General features: G+C 48.6%; 1 protein-coding gene across 3 annotated transcripts in view; it reads right to left on the reverse strand.

Annotated features, from left to right (window-relative positions):
* Positions 1-1,896: 1,896 nt before the first annotated feature.
* Positions 1,897-22,483, reverse strand: part of ECE2 (endothelin converting enzyme 2) — a 46,135-nt gene continuing 25,548 nt past the window's right edge. For all 3 annotated transcript variants that reach the window (XM_081910948.1, XM_081910950.1, XM_081910949.1), the window contains 11 exons: positions 18,919-19,061; positions 16,838-16,952; positions 15,944-16,054; positions 15,124-15,222; positions 14,637-14,714; positions 13,047-13,150; positions 11,211-11,321; positions 9,885-9,952; positions 6,465-6,655; positions 6,180-6,275; positions 1,897-4,883 (listed from right to left, as the gene is read on the reverse strand). In XM_081910948.1, the coding sequence (XP_081767074.1) occupies positions 4,707-4,883; positions 6,180-6,275; positions 6,465-6,655; positions 9,885-9,952; positions 11,211-11,321; positions 13,047-13,150; positions 14,637-14,714; positions 15,124-15,222; positions 15,944-16,054; positions 16,838-16,952; positions 18,919-19,061 (1,293 nt within the window). In that variant the 3' untranslated portion in view covers positions 1,897-4,706. The remainder of the gene's footprint in view (positions 4,884-6,179; positions 6,276-6,464; positions 6,656-9,884; positions 9,953-11,210; positions 11,322-13,046; positions 13,151-14,636; positions 14,715-15,123; positions 15,223-15,943; positions 16,055-16,837; positions 16,953-18,918; positions 19,062-22,483) is intronic.

Here is a 22,483-nt window from a genome sequence, read left to right on the forward strand (position 1 = left end):
TGTCCAGCAAGCATTTAAATGGCTTTGACAGCGATTTGGAGGCGTGGAAATGGACGAGGGCGACGGGAAGGTTATTTTTCACCTTGCCCGAAGTTTACCCCGTTTATCCGAGCTTGCACCATGGTCTGGCAGAGGAGTTTGTTGCATTTAATTATCCTTCACCGAGCCCCTTTCCGCACCTGCTAGAAACATTCTTGCTTAGAAAATTGAGGTGGTTTTGATCTGCTTTAGCATTTCATTTTTTTGTATGTTTTTAAAGTACTCCTGCAACCCCCCCCTTTGTATTTTCTTGTCCCATTTTTTTTGTAAGCCGCTCTGGGGTGCTTTTTAAAAAATGTACTGTCAAGCAGGGTATAAATTTTATGAAATAAATAAAAACAAATAATAAATCAATTATTGTTAAAGCCATTCATATGGCGGTTTAATGTCATTCCCTCTCTCATTCTTGGCTGCATCAACAGAAGTGTTGTGTCCAGATTAAGGGGTCCCTTCCAACTATGATTCTATCTAGTTGAAATTAATGCTTTGCAGGTGGTTGGACTAAATGACCCTTGCAGTCACTTCCAACTCCACAATTCTGTGATTCTAGTGTTCCTCTATTCTGCCTTGGCCACACCCAGCCTGGACTTTTCGGGGCACCCCAGTTCAAGAAGGTTGTTGACAAGCTGGAAGGTGTGCAGAGGAGGATAACCAAGATGATCAAGGGTCTGGAAACCAAGCCCGATGAGGAACAGTTGAAGGAACTGGGTATGTTTAGCCCGGAAAAGAGGAGACTGAGAGGTGACATGATAGCCTTCTTCAACTATCTATAGGGCTGCCATATGGAAGATGCAGCAAGCTTGCTTAATGCTGCTCCAAAGGGTAGGATCCAAACCACTGGATTTGAATTACAAGAAAGGAAATTCTGACTAAACATTAGAAATAACTTTATGCTGTAAGAGCTGTGGTGGATTGTCCTTCATTGGAGGCTTTTAAACAGAGGTTAGATGGCCATCTGTCAGAGATTCTTTAGTTGTGATTCCTGCCTTGCAGGACCCCTTACAACTCTACAATTCTATGATTCTATGTACTCTGGAAAAGAAACATACCTATTACTGACAATAAGTAAAATAACACAATCTGGGTCTGATGCATGCAGGCTACTGGTGCCATTAAACCCCACACACAAAACTTGTTATGTTATGTGAGGAAGGATCCAGATAGATAACCGTGGGATGCTGCAATCCCCCCCCCCCCGACACACTCACCAGTGCAAAAATACCATTGAAGAGAGTGGGCATTTTCTGACCAAATGTGCATCGGGTATATGATGTTGTTGACTATCACCATATCCCACCCTTTGCTGCCATTTTTTCTTACCACAAAAATTCCTTCCTCCTCACTTTTTCGGGGGGAGCATGCTTGTTATTCAAGTGTATCACTTAAACGGGGCAACTTAAATTTGCCAGTATATGATTGACTCACAAACAGGGACAGGCTGGAAATGACCTAAGGCTCTACCTACCCTAGAGCAATGCCTATTGAGCATGGCCACAGCTCAGTGATAAAAGCATCTGCTTTGTGATACAGGAGGTCCCATGTTTCCAGGACTGGGAAAGACTTTGGAGAGTCACTGCCAATCAGTGTAGGCAATATTGAGGCCGATTGTCTAGTGTTTCCCAACCTTGTGCCTCCAGCTGTTTTGGAACTACAACTCCCATCATCCCTGACTAGCAAGACCAGTGGCAAGGGATGATGGGAATTGTAGTCCAAAAACAGCTGGAGGCACAAGGTTGGGAAACACTGCGGGTCCTAATCCTGATTTCTAGCCTAAAAACAGGCTGTGCTTGCCGTTTCATGAACCTCCTCTCTCCAGATTTCATTTTTCACCAGACATTATCCAGGACCACTTTGAAATAACCAAGCGGAAAGTGCTTTTAATAATTAAATACACCAACAGTATCCCCCCCTCCCCAACACACACACACACATACACACACACACATTCTAATCCAAGGCACTATTCCCCACCAAGCTCGATAGATGGGAAGCAAAAGTTTGGAAAACCTCTAAGCCAAGCTAGTTTCGGATCAGTAATGATCCTGGAAAAGGGGTGACAGGAAACATCTCCGACGTGATCTGGTGGGTCCCTCCCTCTCCCATCTCTCCTGGGATCAGTCTCCTTAACGCCCAGCTGCTGCGTGGATTCGTGTGCTTTCAACAAGGTGGTCTGGATCTGCCCAAGGGATCTGGCGGCAAGAGGTGGGGATTTCTCTTTGAGAAGGAGTGGGGTGCTTGGTAGGTGCAACCCAAGCCAGAAAGGGGCTCATCATTCCACAGTGATTTGGGTGGGATTGTGCGCAAGCATGGGTGGTGCGGCACCTCCCTTTGCTGCACAATACCGGCGAGATGGCGCCATAGCCCAGGCTAGCAAGAGAGGAAGGTGTCCTGTGGCCAGAGGCCTGCTGTTGTTTTGGATATTTGACTGTGTAGGAAAATGGGAGAGCCACGTCCCTGAACTCACTGTTGCGGCCAGGTGCCCATACTATGGTAAAGGTAAAGGTACCCCTGACCATTAGGTCCAGTTGTGGACGACTCTGGGGTTGCACGCTCATCTCGTTTTACTGGCCGAGGGAACCGGCGTTTGTCTGCAGACAGCTTCCAGGTCATGTGGCCAGCATGACTAAGCCGCTTCTGGTGAACCAGAGCAGCACACGGAAACGCCGTTTACCTTCCTGCCGGAGCAGTACCTATTTATCTACTTGCACTTTGACGTGCTTTCGAACTGCTAGGTGGGTAGGAGCTGGGACCGAACAACGGGAGCCCACCCCGTCACGGGGATTCGAACTGCCGACCTTCAGATCGGCAAGCCCTAGGCTCTGTGGTTTACACCACAGCGCCACCCGCGTCCCCCATACTACGGTATAGGCATACAAATCCTAGCTACAGTGCACACCCTTGCGCTGCATGGGAAAGCCACTGGCTGAAATGGCTATTTATTTGTGTGTTTAAAAAGAGAGAGATAATGACAATGAAGGATAGATCTGCTTTTAGTTAAGTGGGACCTCTCCCCACATGAACTGACCCAGACCCTCTGATCATCTGAGGCCCTTCTTCGTATGCCTCCTCTGCAAAAGGTTCTGGAGAGCGGCAACATGAGAACGAGCCTTTTCTGCGGTGGCTCCCCATTTATCAAATGCTCTTCCCAGGGAGGCTCGCCTAGCATCTTCATTATACAGTGGTACCTCGGTTCACAAATGCCTCCATTGTCAAATGTTTCAGTTACTGAACGCCAAAAACCTGGAAGTAAATGCTTCTGTTTTCGAACATTTTTCGGAACTCAAACATGCGATGCAGCTTCCACTGAGTGCAAGAAGCTCTTGCAACCAATGGGAAGCCGTGACTCGGTTTTCGAATGTTTCAGAAGCCGAATGGTCTTCCGAACGGATTGTTTGAGAACTGAGGTACCACTGTATATCTTTAGGCGCTGGTTTGTAGCTGATTAAATGATCTTCAGCCTTTTAAATGTATTGGGCTACTGGGTTTCTTTTTGTTTTAATATGTATTTTGTGTTCTCATTTTGTATTTTTTTGTTGTGAGCCACCCTGGGATCTTTGGCTGAAGGGCAATATACAGATATAATATAATAATTTCCATGTTGAGCCAGTATACCTCAATGCCAGGAATGGGTTGCTGCCTTCATGATCTGCCTGTCAGCTCCTTAGCCTGCTAGAAACAGAACGCTATCCTGGATGAATCCTGCAGAGGTTGGATGGCCATCAATCATGGATGCTTTAGCTGAGATTCATGCATTGCAGGGGGTTGGACTAGATGACAACTGGGGGCCCCTTCCCACTCTACAATTCTCTGATTCTATGCTCTGATGCAGCCAAAATCTTCCGATGCACCACTCCCTGCTCAAGCTTCAAAGGCTCTTTTGCTATACCTGAAGCTTTCATAACTAGTCCTGCTATATGGTTGGGAATTCCTCGACTGAATCAACATTGCCGGCCTCCAAAGAAAACCCTGCAGTATCTAGCCTGGAGGTCAAGAACCTGCAGCCATCCAGATGTTGCTGAACGACAACACCCTCCATCACCCAAGACTGTTTGGCCCATGCAGGCTTGGGGAGATGGGTGTCAGAGCCCAGAAGCACAAAGAGGCCCATAACTTCCCCACTGCTAGTCGAAGCACATTAGTAGACGGTGGTACCCTCCTTTGCCTGGCCACCCCAAGACCCCCCCCACCCTTAAAAGTAGCAGTTTACAAAGACCAGGGGGTCCATCCTCTCTGCAGCTGCTGCAAGCAGTCGAGCAAAACAAAAGAAGAGAGCGAGAAGCCAAAGGCATTGGGGCCGGCCTGGTGGGGTGTGGAGGAGGATCGGGGAGACGTTTCCTGGAGAGCTATAGCTGAAGGAGGAGAGCTGGAGATCCTTCGCAGAATCCGCGGAAGATGGAGCAGGTGGTGGGGCGAGCTAAGAGAAGTGAAGCTGTGCTTTTGCACACCACCCCATGAAGCGGGCTTTGGGCGAGGGGGGCGGAGTTCACAGTAAGCTCACCTTTCTCCTAGGGCCGTAAAGGGGACCAAAGCTGATGAGGCAAAACCGCCAGTAGCACCCCAAAAATGTGACTGCCGGCCCCACCCTCCTCCCCCCATGGGCTGGGTTTTGAGCACAGGCAAGTTGTGTGTATGTACAGACTCCTGCCAAGGGCAGCCTCTCTCTCTCTCTACCACACTTCGCAGTTCTTCCCAGGGTTCATGAGGGAGCCGACAGGGCATTTAAAGTGCTCTACAAAGTCCCGCGAGTTGCTGAGGGTGCCGATGACGCGGAACTTGTCCGGGCTGTGCGGATCGGTCACCAGGCCCTCGTGCGAGCTCTCCGGGGTGCGCACCGAACACCAGACCTGCGCCAGGAAGGAGATGCTTGTTTATTTTATTAATTAGTTTCTTAGATTTATATCCCAACTCTCCCCCACCCCAGGGAGCTCCACCTGGCATGCGTGGTTCTCTTCCTCCTTATTTAATTCCCACAACAACCCTGTGAGGTAGGTCAGGCTGAGGGGAAGTGACTGGCTTATGCTCACCCTGGGAGCTTCATGGCCAAGTGGGGGAGCTGTTCGGGAGTGGAATGGTCTCCCTTGGGAGGTAGTGGACTCTCCTTCCTTGGAGGTTTTTTAGAAGAGGCTGGATGGCCATCTGTCATGGATGCTTCAGCTGAGATTCCTGCATTGCAGCGGGTTGGACTAGATGACCCTTGGGGTCCCTTCCAACTCCACAATTCTATGAGTTTCAAGCAGCATCTTCATGTTGCCCTGTACAGGCCAACAGCTGATCATTCTGTTGAATCCACGGCTGGTGCTGAGCTGGGCTCCAGCAGTTCCCACCCAAGAGATGGAACTGGAGCAGAACATCGCTCTAAGGACCTTGTGAGCCCCATGGTACAATGACAGGGCACTGCATGGCAACAGTCCCTCCAGCTCTCTGGAGGTTTCTCCAGGCTCTTTCTTGCCTTGCTGCTTGAAAACCATTATTATTATTATTATTATTATTATTATTATTATTATTATTACGTTATTACATTTAAATTCCACCTTTCCTCCAAGGAACTCAGGGTGGTGCGCATTGTTCTCCACACCCCCACACCCCACATTTTGTCCTCACAACAACCCTGTGAGGTAGGTTAGGGCCAAAGGATAAGAAGACTCACAGAACTGCAGAGTTGCAAGGGACCCTGAGGATCATCTAGCCCAACCCCCTGCAAGGCGGGATTATGCAGCTGTCCCAGACAGGGATCAAACCTGCAACCTTGGCGTTATCAGCACCATGCTCTAACCAACTGAGCCATCCAAGCTGATCATGACTGGCCAAAGGTCACCCACTGAGTTTCATGGCTGAGTGGTGATTTCGGACCTGATCTCCCAGGCCTCAGTTTGACACTCTAACCACTGCACCACACTTTCTTTCTTTACCTGGAGATGCCAGGGATCAAACCTTAGCTTTCCAGCACTGAACTATTGGGGTGGGGGCCCTCCTGTACTCCTGAGATGGCTTCTATGCCCATTATCTTCAGACCTGCCAGGAGGACTGTTAACCCAGGGGTACTGGCAGCGGCAGACAGAATGTGCATGGATGTGGGGAGGGGGATATTGGGAACGGGAAGTTTCTGTTTCTCATTCCCCCACCTCCAAGCCATGAGTTACCTGTGCAAACCCTAAGAAGAAGAGCTGGTGGCTAGTGAGGTCCACGGACGGCAGCCGCTTCTCCTCCCCGTTCTTTTTCAGCCAGACTTTGTAAGCCTGCAAGGAAAGCGAGAGCAGAGCCTGTGCTTCCAAGCTCAGGGGGGCCCAAGCGCCTCCCTCACCTCACGGCCACTGAGAGAAAGGACACCTTGCAGACACAACCAGCTTGAGACCTGCCAGGCCTTTCCCCCCAGGCCTGCCTTTTCGGTGGGGGGCGCACAATCTCCCCCTGGACAGGCTACTTACGTTGTAGGCTGCCTTGAGCCCCCCGTTGTCAGCGATGTTCTCGCCCAAGGTCTGCTTGCCGTTGACATGCTCCCCGTTGACAAGGTACTTGTTGTACTGCTCCGTCATGCATGCCGTCCGGTTCTTGAAAGCCTCCAGAGATGAGTTCTGCCACCAGGGACGCAGGTTCCCTTCTTTGTCGTACTCGCGGCCTGGAATAAAATCGCCTTGCTGGACTGGGCTGAAGGTTCGTCTGGCACAACGCCTGAGCTCCCACAGCAGCAAGCAGGTGCCCCCAAAGAAGCTCACAAGAGGGGCATGATGGAGGAAAGAAGTCCCCTTTCCTTTGTTCCTAATCAGGTGTTTACTGGCTCCAGGGATGGACTTACAAAAGAGCAAGGAACTCTAGGAAGCTGCCTTATTCTGGGTCCACCTCTTGCAGTAACGTGGATTCTTACTGCCAAAGTGCCTGCGGCAACCCAGTCAGATGGGCGGGGTACAAATGATAAAATTATTATTATTATTATTATTATTATTATTATTATTATTATTATTATTATTATTATTATTGCAGTACAAGGGACTGATCCTTCATTGTGCAGATCAGGTGCTGGAGGTTCTTTAATTGGCAATGCTAGGGTTTAAACCTTGGCTACTGACTTTGGTTCAGCTACAACAAAGTTACGGCCAGCAAGCTGCTGTTTGGGTCTTTCAGTTCAGTTAATGCTGTGCATACTTTGCATTTTAAAAAAATCAGAATTCCTGCTGATTTGAGGAAACCCACACTTTACACACAGTCCACACGCAACCAATCTGTACGCATTTTCTTTTTGCACAATTTGTTCAGCTCCTACAAGGCACGGAGAGTGCAGAGGAACCAAATCCTGCCCCTCTCACCAATGCAAATCCAACTCAGTCGCTACCTGCTTTCTGAGTTTTCTGCCAGGCGTTGCCCACACACTTTCAGGTGTAAGAGATAGAAACTTGCTGTGATTCAAAAACAAAAGCTCAGATGACCAGGAGCAGAATTCTGGGCCTAATGCTGCGCTCCATGCTCTATCTGCGCTGAAACATTGATGTGGAATGCACACAGTCTTGCCCTATGGCTCCTTGGCAGCTGGCCTCTGCTAGACCTCTGAGCAACTGCTTCTTAGTCATCCCCCCATACATTAGAGATCCTCAATTCCATTCCACCATACAGGAGGGATTATCTCAGATCCAGGAAGAGTTGTGGCTCAATGGCAGAGCATCTCCTTTGCATGCAGAAGGTCCCAGGTTCAATCCCTGGGATCTCCAGGTAGGGCTAGGAGCGAACCCTGTCTGAAATTTTGGAGAGCCAGTCACTGTAGACAATACTGAGCTAGAAGGAACACAGTGGCGCAGCTCAGTATAAGGCAGCTTCCTATATTCCGAGGTTCCTCGTGATTCACACCCTCCTTCCCTCCCAGCAAGGCACAGTTGCCCTTTGGGTCCTGCACCATCTACAGCTGTTGAGCACAGCAATGCTGGAAGAGTTGTGTTGCCCCAGGCAAAGGATTCCCCAGCTTTAAAGGAAAGGGGACCTGGGGGTTGCTCCTGAAGTAGCCTTAAGCAGCTGTGAGTTAAAAGGAGAGGAATGGATCGGTGGGGTTGTGGTGGCAGTGAACTCCCTAAGCTGCCAGCTGTGGCCCACTCGTGCAGAGATAATGGATGCTCACCAAGCGGATGGAGCAGGAGCAAAAGCAGCACAAAGAAGCCAGGGAAGATGACTGGAGGTGTCACCTGGGGAGAAAGGATTGCAAACAGGTAGGGAAGCAAGTGGACCGCAGAAAGGAAAGGGTGGCTTGATGGCAATGGTGGAATGGAAGCTACCATGGAGATAGGTGCAAGTGGGGAGCAGGGGAAATGAATGGAAAGGCCACCAACAGGAGTCTTTCAGACGGGTCAGGCTCAACCCTATAAACCAGGAAGTGGGAACCTGTGGCCTTCCAGACGTTGTCGGACTCCCACTCCCATCAGCCCTGGCCAACTGTGTGGGACGTTTAAAGTGAAGCCAAACCACCAATTCATGTTTTGCTAGATAGGCATATGATAGGAGCTGAGTTTTCTTGTGAACTTGCAAGAGTTTATTATTATTATTATTATTATTATTATTATTATTATTATTATTATTATTATTATTATTATTACCCCGCCCATCTGGCTGGGTTTCCCCAGCCACCCTGGGCGGCTTCCAACAAAATATTAAAATACAATAATCTTTTAAACATTAAAAGTTTCCCTAAACAGGGCTGCCTTCAGATGTCTTCTAAAAGTCTGGTAGTTGTTTTTCTCTTTGACATCTGGTGGGAGGGTGTTCCACAGGGCGGGTGCCACTACTGAGAAGGCCCTCTGCCTCATTCCCTGTAACTTGGCTTCTCGCAGCGAGGGAACCACTAGAAGGCCCTCGGCACTGGACCTCAGTGTCCAGGCAAAACGATGGGGTGAAGACGCTCCTTCAGGTATACTGGACCGAGGCCTGTGAGAGATGCTCCCACTATGCCCTGACAGAGGGAGGGCATACCTATATCTATTCTCCTACCTGCCTGGGAACACCCTCTTCCTCATCTTTTTCCACACTGCCAGCAATGTGAGAGCCTCTACATCTTAAGCTAGACCCAAGTATGTCTTTGTAAATGAATTACCCTTTTAAGCCTGCCTAAACAAAGCTGCCATATTTGTTGCTCTTCAACAGGTATCCAGAATGAGTAAATGTTTTTACCTTTGACAAAACTGAGTGATTGTTGTTTTAAGAGGGAGAAAAGAGAATCCAGCCTGCCTTAAAGCATACTGGATTACTTACAAGGCTAAAACTAGCCTATCTAAGCTTCCCTTTTAATCTGCCAAAGGATGCGCTCTACTGAACTCACAAACATGAAGAAGGAAGAATTATATCTAACAAATAAATCCCCTCCTAGCATCTATTCACATCCCAGGCATGGCCAATGGTTGGGGATGATGAGATTTGGGCGTCCAACAAGATCAGCAGATCTGCAGGTTCCCTAATGCAATCTTGGAAGATGTCTAGGGAGGCTCACAGCGGAAACAGTTCAAGCTTTGCTTTGCTCTGTTCTGGTCATGGCTGATTTCCCAACCGCCTCCCATAATCCTCTGCGACATCAAGGTGACCTTGTCTGCCTAGGGTGGCAAAAGCCCTCAACTGCCCTTGCTGTCGAAAAACCTAGCTAAGTCACGAGATACTAGGAAGTCTAATGGGATGGAGCCAGAATAACTGGGGAAGAGATGCCCAAGGAACATAAAGAGAGGTTCATTCCACCAGCTCTATCATTTGTTACAGATCTAAAGGCCCATGCAAGGCAACACCAACCAAAGGCCTCCCTTGTAGGAGGACAGACAGCGCATACATGCATGACACAAGAAGCCATGAGCACTGGTCCAGCGATCCAAGCGCCTTGCTCCTACCTTGGTCATCGAAAGCGTGGGTGAGCTCGTGCCCCATCACAACGCCAATGCCTCCAAAGTTAAGGGCCCTCGAGGGAAGAAACAAAGAGAAATCAAGAGGTTATGACCCTAGCGGACAACCTTTGGTACACAGTTGATGAGAGGTAATGTGAGCTCATGTCTGAAATAACATTAAGGCACCTTTGGACACAGCATCAAAGGGGTTAGGCGTCTTGCATCACACACTGTGTAGCACAGGAATGGGGAACATAGGACTCGACTGATGCCGCTGGGACTGTCAATTCCCATCAAAAATGGGCAACTGGCTGTTCTGGGTAGCCCTAATGGGTGCTGGTGACTAAATATAATATCTGGAGTGCCACAGCTTCCCCATCCTTTATGTAACAAACATTTCTTCGGCTCCCCCCCCCCTTTTATTAAATATGGATACCAAATATAGAGCCTCTCTTTCATTTTCAAGTTGCGCAACGGCATTATTTCACACTATAAATAGATGCAAAATAGTGGAAGAAAGCCTGAAATTAAAGCCCTTCCTTCCCCCTTCCGGGAACGAGCACTGGCTAACTATAGGCCAATTATGGTGCAATTAAGTAATGCTGGGTCCCCTCTGATCAGGAAGCAATTACTGGGGCAGGAACCACAAGCAAGAGATTTCTAGTGGAAGGCGTCAGATGGATGGGCACTGCAACTCCGCTGCAAGTCTGTGTGTGTGTGTGTGCCAGAAATAGCCACACACAGGAAGGCCACCATCATGATGCCTTATGAGGAATGGCTAAGGGAGCCGGGCATGTTTAGCCTGGAGAAGAGGAGGTTAAGGGGTGATATGATAGCCATGTTCAAATATATAAAAGGATGTCACATAGAGGAGGGAGAAAGGTTGTTTTCTGCTGCTCCAGAGAAGCGGACACGGAGCAATGGATCCAAACTACAAGAAAGAAGATTCCACCTAAACATTAGGAAGAACTTCCTGACAGTAAGAGCTGTTTGACAGTGGAATTTGCTGCCAAGGAGTGTGGTGGAGTCTCCTTCTTTGGAGGTCTTTAAGCAGAGGCTTGACAACCATATGTCAGGAGTGCTCTGATGGTGTTTCCTGCTTGGCAGGGGGTTGGACTCGATGGCCCTTGTGGTCTCTTCCAACTCTATGATTCTATGATTCTATGTGCCCTTCTTGGTACAGATCTGATTCCCCTCCCTGCAAGCTAGGCAGTTGCAGACCAGAGAGGTCAAGTCTGAGCATGCCCAGCACACCACCACATCCTCCCCTCCCCAGCCCCCCAGCAAGCTTTTTTTCCCTACCAAACAATCAAGAGACCCAGACATACATACTTGGGGTGGTTGTGAGCGTAGAAAGGAGCCTGCAGAATTCCTGCAGGAAAGACGATGCCGTTCTTGGTGGGCAGGTAGTAAGCATTGACTGTCTGAGGGGTCATGCTCCACCTGGAGAAGGAACAACAACAAAAACTGGTTGGGAGGAGGCTTTGTTTGTTCAGGACCATGGCTAGCAAATAAGGCTGGAGGCTGGAAGACCCTAGAGAAGTGTTTCCTGACTTGGTGCCCTCCACTAGTTTTACACTACAGTTCCATTTTTCAAAAAAATGTTTTTATTAAACAATTTCAACATAACAAGTTGTCAAACCGTATAATCACAAACATAGTTTTTCCCCTTCCCCCCGAGACTTCCCTCAGCTCCTCTCTCTGATTTCTCTGCACATATTATTCTCTGCATGTTATAAAATTGTACATATCCTTACCTTATCCATCTATCATGTTATCAACCAATAAATTTGTGTATGTTTCTTCAAAACCTGCCAAGGAGTCCAGTTCATTTTGTTGCCTTTTTAAATAATTTGTGAAAAGCTCCCATTCTTCCTTAAAGTCACAGTTGTCCTTGTCCCGCAGTTTTACACTACAGTTCCCGCCAGCCACATCCAGCGTGGCCATGTTGCCCCAAAGAATGAGATTTAGGCCACAACTGCACCATGCCTTTAAAGCACTATGATGCCACTTTTGACGGTCATGGTTCGCCCTCCCCCAGGAGTCCTGGGAACTGTAGTTTTTTAAGGGTCCTGAGAGCTGTTAGGAGACCAGTGTTCCCCCTCGCAAAGTCACAGTTCCCTGGGAAGAGGTTTTGACAGTTTCACCACTCTAGAAACTGTAGCTTTGTGAGGGGTTTCCTAACGACTCTCCGCACCCATAACACACTACACTTCCAGGCATTCTTCAGGGGGGACCCGTGGCTGTTGAAAGTGGTATGATACAGCGTTATAGTTCATATGGGGCCTAAGAAATTGCAGAAATGACACGACAGCAGAGCTCTTTCTGGCCTATGCTGCTTGAAACTCCTTACTTGAAGGCCCTTTCCTGTGGAGAGGGAAAATCTCCCTTCATATGAAAAGCTAGCATGACAAGATGATGTTTAGCCTAGCCTCTCCCTGAGAAGCTTGCTTTCCACATGCAGCGCGGGTGCGTTTGCTTGCTTTCGTGGGAAAGCATTCTTCGTGAAATCAGCCACCTTCAGTTGGATGTGATGCAATAAAAAAAGGTTATTTGATTGTCGGTGGATTTGAATTTTCTGGAAGTCTTGGGTTCATCCTGACCGACCCCTCCACTCCGTTCTCCTGTTCGAATCAAAACATGACCCTAAACTCAATCAATGTAAAACCAGGTCATTCTCATCTCCACCCTCACCCCGTTTGCCTGCATTGAGGTCCAGTTCCTAGGATGCAATCCTGACCATGCCTACTCAAAAGTAAACCCCATTGAATTTATTGAGAATTACTCCCAGGTAAATGGGATTAGGGTTACCACTCTAGTTATGTAAGTCTAAGGTGTTCTAAGATATTTTCCGAAGCAATCTTTCTGGAACAGGATCAGCCCCAAGGTGATGTGAGTGTGGGCCTTCCCCTCTCCGTGACACTCTTTGTCAGGCTTGATACCAGTGACGCCATCTTGGGAGAGCTGGAGAAATTTAAAATGGCAGCAAGTGGGTGCCCAGTGCCGCTGCCAGGCAAGCCTGCTGCCAGGGGGCTGACCAGTGAAGCACACTTTGCCGGGGCCTCCTCAAATATTCCCTATGCTCCACTGAGCTCTGACCCCCCTGCCCTCCTTCTGCCATCTCTCAGTGAATGATAAGGGCAAGAAATGTATGGAGAGAAACCTTACTGGTCCCGGTTGGGGGGCTTCCTCAGCTGGTCTGCCATGAACCTGGCCGAGAAGTTGTAGAAGTTCAACATGTTCTGGAAGAAGGAGTCTTCTGAGACTTCGTACTAGAGAGAAGAGCAGAAAGCAGATGTCATGGACTTGCTGGACAAAGAGGAATGGTGGGAGGCACCAGCTGGTGAACCCCCCAAGGGAAGAAGGCTCAGAGCCCAGGGAGTGGTGGTGGGTCGATGATGAGCAGTCGCAGGGAGCAGACTGGGAAGAGGATGTGTCAGAAGCTGAAGAGGTAACAGGGCTTAGTGAGCAGGGTGAGTCTGTGCCAGAGAGAAGCAGAAGCAGGAGAGGAGGAAGGCCAAGAGGCAGAGATGAGTCTGACTGGTGAAGAAGCCAGGGTGTCTCCCCTTCCTGCTGCGACAAGCTCCCGTGCCCCTGGTTTCCCAGAACCAGGAGAGGCAAGAAGAGGGAGGGGCTGAGGCCAGGCACATTGGTGCAGTCTCAGATTGCTTGGGAAAGACCTGGGAGAGGAGATTGAGGCAGCCATGGGAAGGTGAGGATCTTCAGCCTCCACAACTGCCCCATAGGGGCAAGACCTACCGAGAAGAGTTGCTTTGCTCCCTGGGCCTTTGAGAAGGGTGCAAAGTGGGATCAGCATGTTGTGTGATCTGGATAAGAGGGATTCCTAAGGGCTGGATACACAGGCCTGGAGGAGCACATTTGGCCCCCAGGCCCAAGGTTCCCCACCCCTGAGGTAACATGATCAACTTATTTTTTATTACTAGAACCCAAAGACCCAATGGCTGGGGACAGATGAAAAACAATGGACAACACAAGGGGTACAGATGCCAAATGCCAGCTACACTCGATGAGCTGCAGACAGTGGAATGCTCATGAATCCTGCCTCCTGATAATCATGAATGATAATGTTATGCTTGCACCCTGGTAGGTTCATATGGAGAGAAGCAGTCCTTGAGGTAATAATTATGTTTCCAAGGATTTTTTTAAAAATTTTTTGCAAATGGTGTAAGGTTTGAGAAGAGACCTGTGTTGGGGAGATGGTTGAGCACAAGAATCTAAATCTGCTTGCGTGGCTCCCCTCCACAACTGTATGTGGGGTGTAATCTACTGGGAGCAGTCAAGTACAACATTCCATGTTTTGCTAGAGTGGACATGCAAGGGAAGGTTTGGTCCAGCCAGTCGAAACTTCCTGTTCCTCCTGGCCTGGAGAATCCGTCCTTGCATGTGACTAGTAGGTGGGCATGACCTTTCCAGGCCTGGTAAAAGGCCAAGTCACACTGATACCTTCTCTCTTTTCGACCTTCGTGTTTGTCCTGCCTGCTTTCTGCATCACCTGGACTGTACTGCTGGCTGTCAACCAGCAGTCCCCCAGGTCTCCCATATGGGGTAAACCTATACCACCCTTCTTCACAGGACCCGAGACCTGCAGGTATAGGGTGGTATACAAATTCAATAAATCATCATCGTCATCTCAGGGAGGTTCGCAGAATAAAATACAAGGTAAAACACAAGCAACTAGTTAAAACAAAGCAATACCCCCACAAACACATCTTAAAGCCTGTAGAATATTACTCTTACCCCATCATAGACGTCATCCAGCTCCTTGTCATCAAGGATGAACTCCGGGAAGCCGATCATGTCGTAAATGGAGTCAGCCTGCAGAGAAAGGAAAGCATGGGCAGCCGAGGCTTGCAGGCTGCACAACTGCAATAAGGGGTTGGGGTGAGGAGGGGGGAACAGGCTGTGCAGCTGACGCCACATGCAGCTGGTAAAATCTGCAGGTGCCACCTCCCATTGGCTGGCAAACATGGAACCTCCATGCTCAGAGGTAGTCTGTCTCCAAACAGCAAGAGGAGACACAACCAGGGATAGCCATTGCTTTCATGCTCTACTTGAGGCTTAGGCCCAGCCTATAAGAAGGGCTGCATTCTCCCACACGGACCTTCGCATATCTAAGTTCTCAAAATGTAAAATGCACAGTCATAAGGACTAGAAACTTCCTTTAAAAATTAAAGACATGATTGTCAGGAATCCGAAGTCGGCAGCAAATAAATATCTGGGGCACCTTCTCTTTAGCGGCTTGTTTCGTCTTCTCGTCCATCCAGTCCAGATGGTCCAGCGATTCCTCGAAAGCAGTGCGTATCTCAGCAATCATGTCCTCTGCCTGAAGGAAAAGACATAAGAAGTCCATGGAAGGGCATCAGTGAGTTCCCCTTCACTCATCTCATCTCCAGCATGTCATCACCAGAATACCGTCTCATTCACTATACGCCCAATGAATCACTGTGCTCTGCAGGAGAGGACATCCTGCAAATACCAGCCTATTGGGAAGTCTGTTCTGCACCATGGGTAGCCTTGCCTAAACATGAAAGTGGTTAGCAGCTGCTGAAAACAATGCAATGAAGGTGTCTGCATAATATCAATAGGCAGGGAGTTCCAGAGAGTTGGTGCTGGGTGGAGCACGAGACTCTTAATCTCAAGGTTGTGGGTTCAAGCCTCATGTTGGGTAGATGACCCTCGAGGTCCATTCCAACTCTGCAGTTCTATTGATTCTATAAATGACTGATTCCTTGCAGGTTAAATGTTGTTCCGTGATTGTTTCTGCATGTAAGTTCCATCCTTCCCAAGAAGGATGAGCAGAGCAGCTATAGAGGGTTTCAGGCTGAGTGACAGGCTGGCAGGTTGTGGGGAGGGAAGGAGCTGCTTAACCCTCCCCTTCCCGGCTGCGGCTACTGCATCCCGTCACCAGCTGCTTTTCTCCCAAGGAAGAAAAATATGTAGGGGCCACATACAGCGCACGGACAGGAGAACTTGTCATCACGGGGTATTGTTAAAGGCAGGGACATACAGAGGGCAGCTTTGTCGACATGGCTGGGGATACTCACAATCTCCTTGCTGTGCCGGTCGAAGGTGGCTTTTACGAACAGAGCCCCCAAGGCAAAGCCCAAAGTGTCATCAGTGTTGGAGATGCAAGTTTGCCAGCGGGGGGTGCAGGACTCCAGAGAAACGAGAGAGAACAAGACATAAGTGGGACAGCTCATGTGGTGCTGTGGTTAAGAGTCTTATACCTCTTCACCTAAGGGGTGTGGGTGGCGCTGTGGGTTAAACCACAGAGTCTAGGACTTGCCGATCAGAAGGTCGGTGGTTTGAATCCCCGTGACGGGGTGAGCTCCCGTTGCTCAGTCCCTGCTCCTGCGAACCTAGCAGTTCAAAAGCACGTCAAAGTGCAAGTAGATAAATAGGTACCATTCCGGCGGGAAGGTAAACGGCATTTCCATGCGCTGCTCTGGTTCGCCAGAAGCGGCATAGTCATGCTGGCCACATGACCCGGAAACTGTACGCCAGCTCCCTCGGCCAATAAAGCAAGATGAGCACCGCAACCCTAGAGTCGGTCACGACTGGACCTAATGGTCAGGGGTCCCTTTACCTTTACCTCTTCACCTAATCTACCTCACAGGGTTGTTGGAAGCACAGAACGGGGAGAGGGAGAAGAAACATGCACAATACTCTAAAATATCCTTAGAGGCAGGATATTAATGTAGTAATAATAAATAAGTAAGGGGGAGCAGAGCTGGGCATGTGTGTTGCTCTGTAAAGACACTGGTTGGCTGAGGATCCTGCCCCAACAAACAACAGGCCTCCCCCAAAACAAACAGCTGGTTAGGTGGGCTGCAGCTGGTTCTCAGACTACCTAACCAGGAGGCCTGGGGTGCCGCAGCTCCAGAGGCCTACAAATCAAATCAATCCTTAGATGCAGCCCCAAAGGAAGATTCGCTTACCTTCTTGGTACCATACAGGGTCTCCAAAAGCTTCTCCTGGGCTGCCTCAAACCGCTGATCCAGGCTAGAAGCTGTCTTCTGAACCAGGTTCCAGATCATGTAATTGTTCAGGACGCTCAAAGAAGGAAAAGCAAGAGAAGAGGACCCAGTTGAGATGCAGGATTGGTGGCCAATGGGCTGGAGTGCTCCCTACCCTCTGCAAAGCTCAGACACTCTCCTCCCAGCTGCTTATTTATGGGAAGGCGCAGCTGTAGGCTTAGATCCTACTTTGGCTGGGCACATGCATGCCTCAAACCCAAGTGCCACCTGCACCATGCTGAGGAAAGTTGGAAGAAAGAGACCTGCATAGCAGAGGGGTTGTACTTGGATGACCCTCGCGGTCTCTTCCAGCTATACAATCCTATGGTTCAAAAGCTCCAGATTTTTATATAATCTGAAAGGCTACACTGGGCAGACAGAGGGTGATGATCGGAAAGACTTGAGCAAAAAACCTGCTTCCACCAAAGATTTTTGTGAAAAGGAAAGTGATGGGAGAATGCACTGGGAAATGTGGGCTAACACTTGCTTTGATGCATCGTCATCTAACCTTCATTCAAGCAAATGATCAAAAAATGAATGCTCATTAAATAGCCAGTGTTGCCTAATCTCCCTGCAAACAAATCAGGATGAGTGCTCAGTAAAGAAGTCATCTGGGAGCATTTATTGTGCTTTCTCACATTGCCTGCTTGCATGAGGGGTACTGAAGGGGAAGGGGAGGAATAGGACAGGAATGCAAAACAATATTTTCTATACTGCCCTCCATCCAAAAACGCAAAAATGCAAAATTTAGTAACAAACAAAAACAATATCCACTCCCACTTTAGAAGGCCATGGGTTGTTTAATTAGCCAAAGGCCTGTGAGAAGAGGAATGATCTTGCCTGGTGCCTAAAGGTATGTAAAGAAGGCGCCAAACAAGCCTCCCTGGGGAAAGAATTCCACAAGTGGGGAGCCACAGCAGAAAAAGCCCTGTTCTCATGTTGCTACCCTCCATACTTCTTTGGTAGGAGGCACACATAGAAGGGCCTCAGATGATGGTCACAGGGTCCAGGTTGGTTGATATGGGGGGAAGTGGTCGTTGAGGTAATAATTATGCTGTCTAGGGTTGTTGTTGTTTTTTGCAAACAGCATAAAGTTTGAGAAGGGACCTGTGTAGGGGAGACGGTTAAGTACAAGGAGCTAAATCTACTTGCATGGCTCCCCTCCACACTCATTGCAAATTCCTTTTTGAGCTGCTTTTTCCTTCACAAAGAGGTGACACATAATAGCACTCTGGGTAGAATGAAACAGAGCGTATGTTGATGTTTAGTAAAAGCTGGGTTGCCGTGGGATAAGGGCACACCACTGTGTAGAGCGCCAAAACACACTTGCATCGTGCATCGGCAGGCATTGTAAACAGCCATGACGAATGCCCCATTAGCTGCAAACCTTGCCTACAACTAATCTGGTTCCTGAGCCTTCGCTAGTAAACACTCGCAGAACTGTGAGCTTTGCCACATTCTAAAAGAGGCTGCTGTGTCAGAGGCGCCAGAGGTTGATTTAGCCAAAACCAAAGCATACCAAGGATGCTGAAATCTGTGGCCTCCACTTGTTGTCAGACTACAACTCCCATCATCTGTGACCACTGGCCCTTCTGTGGTGTACCATCAGATCAAAATAAGGGGCAAAGTAAAAGTGCAGGCGAGCCCTTAATTGCTGTTCTATGGTTCAACCTGACATCAAATGGAGGTTGCTGTTTTCGAATTTTCTGGTAGAATTCCATTGTGGTGTTTTATTCTTTTAAATTGTACACCTGCCCTGGGAACCTATGACACAGGGCTGCTGGAACATATTCTAAATCAATCTCACAGCAGCACAATATTCTGCACCCAGCATTACAGGCAGAGAATATATATAAGAAGAACGCCACTGAGCCAAGGTGCAGGAACAGATTGCATCCAGGCCTTCTGGGTATGAAGAAACACACAAACGAACACACACACGCACACACGCACACACACACACGCAGGCATTGTGTTCCTGCTGCATCCCCACCTCCTGGTACCTTTTGTCGGTGTTATTGATAAGCTGGGACACTTGCTGCAAATATTCCCTGCCATAAACCACCACAGGCTCAGCCTCGGTTAGCTCTAGTGGTGAGAGGAAGTAGGAGATGAAGTCTAGCCAGTCAATGGCAGGGGCAAGAACCTGCAGAAAGCAAAAAGAAACCTAAAGCTTAGAAATGAATTTAGTGAAAAGAAACTGGTGAGACTGCCTGGCTGGCCACACCCTCTGACCAGTTTTTCGCTCCCATGCTGCAGATGCTAGAAACTCATGCATTGTGAGTTATACTCCAAAAAGCAGAGGATGCTGGAGATGCATCTGTGCAACTGCTGAATTTTGTATTTAAAAAACATCTGGCGGGGGCTCGGTCATCTGTAACCCAGCTGACCTTAATGCATAGCAGGGCTTAATCCAATGATGTTTGCAACGTGACCTGTCCGTCTTAAGTTACGTCACATCTGCAGCATACATTCTTTTTTTTATGAAATAAATTTTTATTTGATTTTCAAAAATATAAACATACAACAAAACCAATTCTGAATCCAAATGTCGAGATTACTCTGAATCTCCTGACTTTCCCCCATCAGTTCCATGGGCCCTATTAATCCTATTTTTAACTGCATATCACTACTTCTCCAGTTTTTTATCTTCCTAAGTTATTCATACATACTGTTACATTACAAGCGTATTTAAAATCCTGCCAGTGTTTTAACCTGCTTACAATAATCTTGTATATACATTATATACTTTCCCCATTCTTTTTTTAACAATCTCGTCTTCTTGATTCCCAGTTAATTTTGCCAAGTTGTCTATCAACTTGGTTTGCCATTCTTCTCTGGTCAGGGTTGTCCCTTCTTTCCATCTCTGGGCTAGTAACGTTCATGCAGCTGTTGTTGCGTACATGAACAGTTTTTTCTGGTCCTTTGGGATCTCTGTACCTATGCATCTGCAGCATACATTCAAAACACATTGCTCTCCCTAAAGAATCCTGGGAACTGTAGTTTGCTATGGGTGTGGAAACTGTAGCACTGTGAGGGCATAAACTACAGTTCCCAGGATTATTTGGGCAAGGCCTTGACTGTTAAAAGTGGTACAAGCGTGCTTTAAATGCACAGCGGATGCAACAAACTTTGCAGCTTCACCGAACCACCTCCTTGGCACACATCCCCTTCCAGTTGTGCCCCAAACCCAGGCTAATATTTGGAAGGACTCAAAAGCTTGCTCCCTACTTGTGACACTTTGGTTTGCTGCCATACAGATATTGCCTGATTGCAAACGTGATTATTTGGGTGGTGGCAGAAAGGAACTCTGCATGTGCCCGATTTCCTTCACATTAGTCCTGTATAGGTCCTGGCAATCGGCTCCAGCACTAGAGAAAAGTTCTGGGGCCAAGTCCTGAGCGAGGTGCTGGGCGTGTGAGTGAGCAGTAAGTGATTTCTCTTCCTTGCCTCAGTTTACAGCACTGTCCTAATGCAGACCGCCCCCCCCCGCCCCCCATAGCAAGGGACCAGTTCGTTGGCTCCTGGTTCCTTCCCCCCAGGGACCAAATCCAGCTCTAGTTTCTACAGGCCAAAGCCTGGACTTCCCAGAAGTGACACTTCTACAATCAGATTTTATTTGTCTCTCTCTCTCCATGTTGCCATGGCAAATAGTTGCTTGGCAACCAATGAGTGATGAAGAAGGTTGGCTTCCCGTTTCACTGGGAGGTCCAAGGCATGGGAGGGAGACAAGAAGAACAAAGAGGAACAGAGGAACAGAATACAGAGCTGGGGGGGGGGAGAGAGGCCAGGGTAGGGGAGTTAAACACCAGGAATACAGTTGTGCCCAATGGGGTGGGAATGCCAGAAGCCAGTGGACAGAGGTGCAAAAACAAGGGGTATTTTTGGGGGGGTATGTGGAGTTTCACAAGCTAATCCAGCCTTGTGAATGGCCCAACCCTTGTCTTAAAAGAGCTTGAAATGCTTACAGCAACCTTCCGAGACAAGTCTCTATTATTTGTTTGCTGTAAGCATTATTTCTTTATCGCACATATATTCCTCCACAGAGCTCAAGGTGGCTTGCGTGGTCCTCGCCGCTCCTTGTTGAATCCCCACAACAACCCTGCGAGGTAGATTAGGTGGACTGAGAGGCAGCAACTGGCCCAGCAGCACCCAGGGAGCTTCCTGTAGGCGTTCAGACCCTGGTCACCCAAATCCTAGTCCGACACTCTAACCACAACACCACTATTTGGTTGAGAGGACCTTGCCTTAGTGAACTAGTGGCAGAGACAAAATTCAAGCTGGGCTCTTCCTGATTCATGCTTCAGTTCCCTAGCTAGTACATAAAAATCTAAGCAGATCCTGGATGCTGGATCAGGTCAGACCTAGCCGATCTTTCTATTATTTCAGGTGCCTCTGAAAACCCCACAAGCAGGAAGTGAGAGCCAGTTGCTGTCTCTCAGTCTAACAGCCTGCCTCACAGAGTTGTTGCGAGGGTGAACTGGAAATGGGGAGGAGTGCTTGAGGAAAGATGAGATATGAATGTTGTCGTGGACCTGGGAGAGACCCGGACTCAAATCCTCACTCAGCCATGAAGCTCACTGGGTGACCTTGGGCCAGTCACTCCTCCTCAGCTTAACCTACCTTACAGGGGTGTTGGGGGGATTAAATGAGGATGGGGAGAACCATGTACGCTAGGTGGAGCTCCTTGGGTAAAAAGGTGGGATATAAACAGATAAATAAATGCGACATTTCTGTTGCATTTTTGCTGCAGTGGCCCTTTTGGGAAGCAGTGATCCCCAAGGGGGTGGGTGGGGAGGATGAACTGTGTACAGTACTCAGTGAAATATTTGCACTAGTGCAAGGATCAGCACAGGTGCAATGGGACTTTGCCCCCTGCTCCTCTCTCTGTGTGTGCCCGGACTGACTCCAACTACAAAAGCTGAGCCTCCTGAACTCTTGGGCTGGAGTATTGTTTATCGTTGTTGCTGTTATTGATATTAATTGTTTGTATCTTTGTTTTAAGAGCTTATTATGTGGAAATCGTTTGATTTTGTGTGTGTGTGTGCATGTGCTTGCTTGACAATGTGTTTCATTTACTGCTGACGACTGCTTTCGCAATTATGTAAATTGTTTCATGTTTGTTGAAAGCCGCCTTGAGCCTGGTTTTAACCATGCAAAGACGGCGTGCAAATGAAATGACGATGACGCACCACTCCCAAATTTGCCCCGGAGGACTGAGGGAGCCTCCGGGACAGAATCAGAGGGCGTACGAGGGGAGGAAAGGGGGAGACTGTCCCATGGCCGCAAGGAGAAACACTGTGCGCTGGTGCGTTTACGTCGAACACAACCCTCTTGCCTCCAAGAGCAGAACTGCGTCTGAGGAGGGCCTGGAGGGCAGCCTCAGCATCACAGCTGCAACTCTGGGCTCATTGGGATGCCGATCAGCTAGCCAGGCTCCTGGGCGTGACGTTCACAGCGGCTGAATAGCGGCACGGAAATGGAATCCTAATGAAGGGTCTGATGACGGTGTTGGCTGCCGCCTGTGCAGTGAGGTCTTTGCTTATGCAACAAAAGCTGGTTCTCTGT

The sequence above is a fragment of the Podarcis melisellensis genome (genome assembly GCF_964234715.1).
Source record: "Podarcis melisellensis genome assembly, chromosome: 5".
Taxonomy (NCBI): Eukaryota; Metazoa; Chordata; class Lepidosauria; order Squamata; family Lacertidae; genus Podarcis; species Podarcis melisellensis.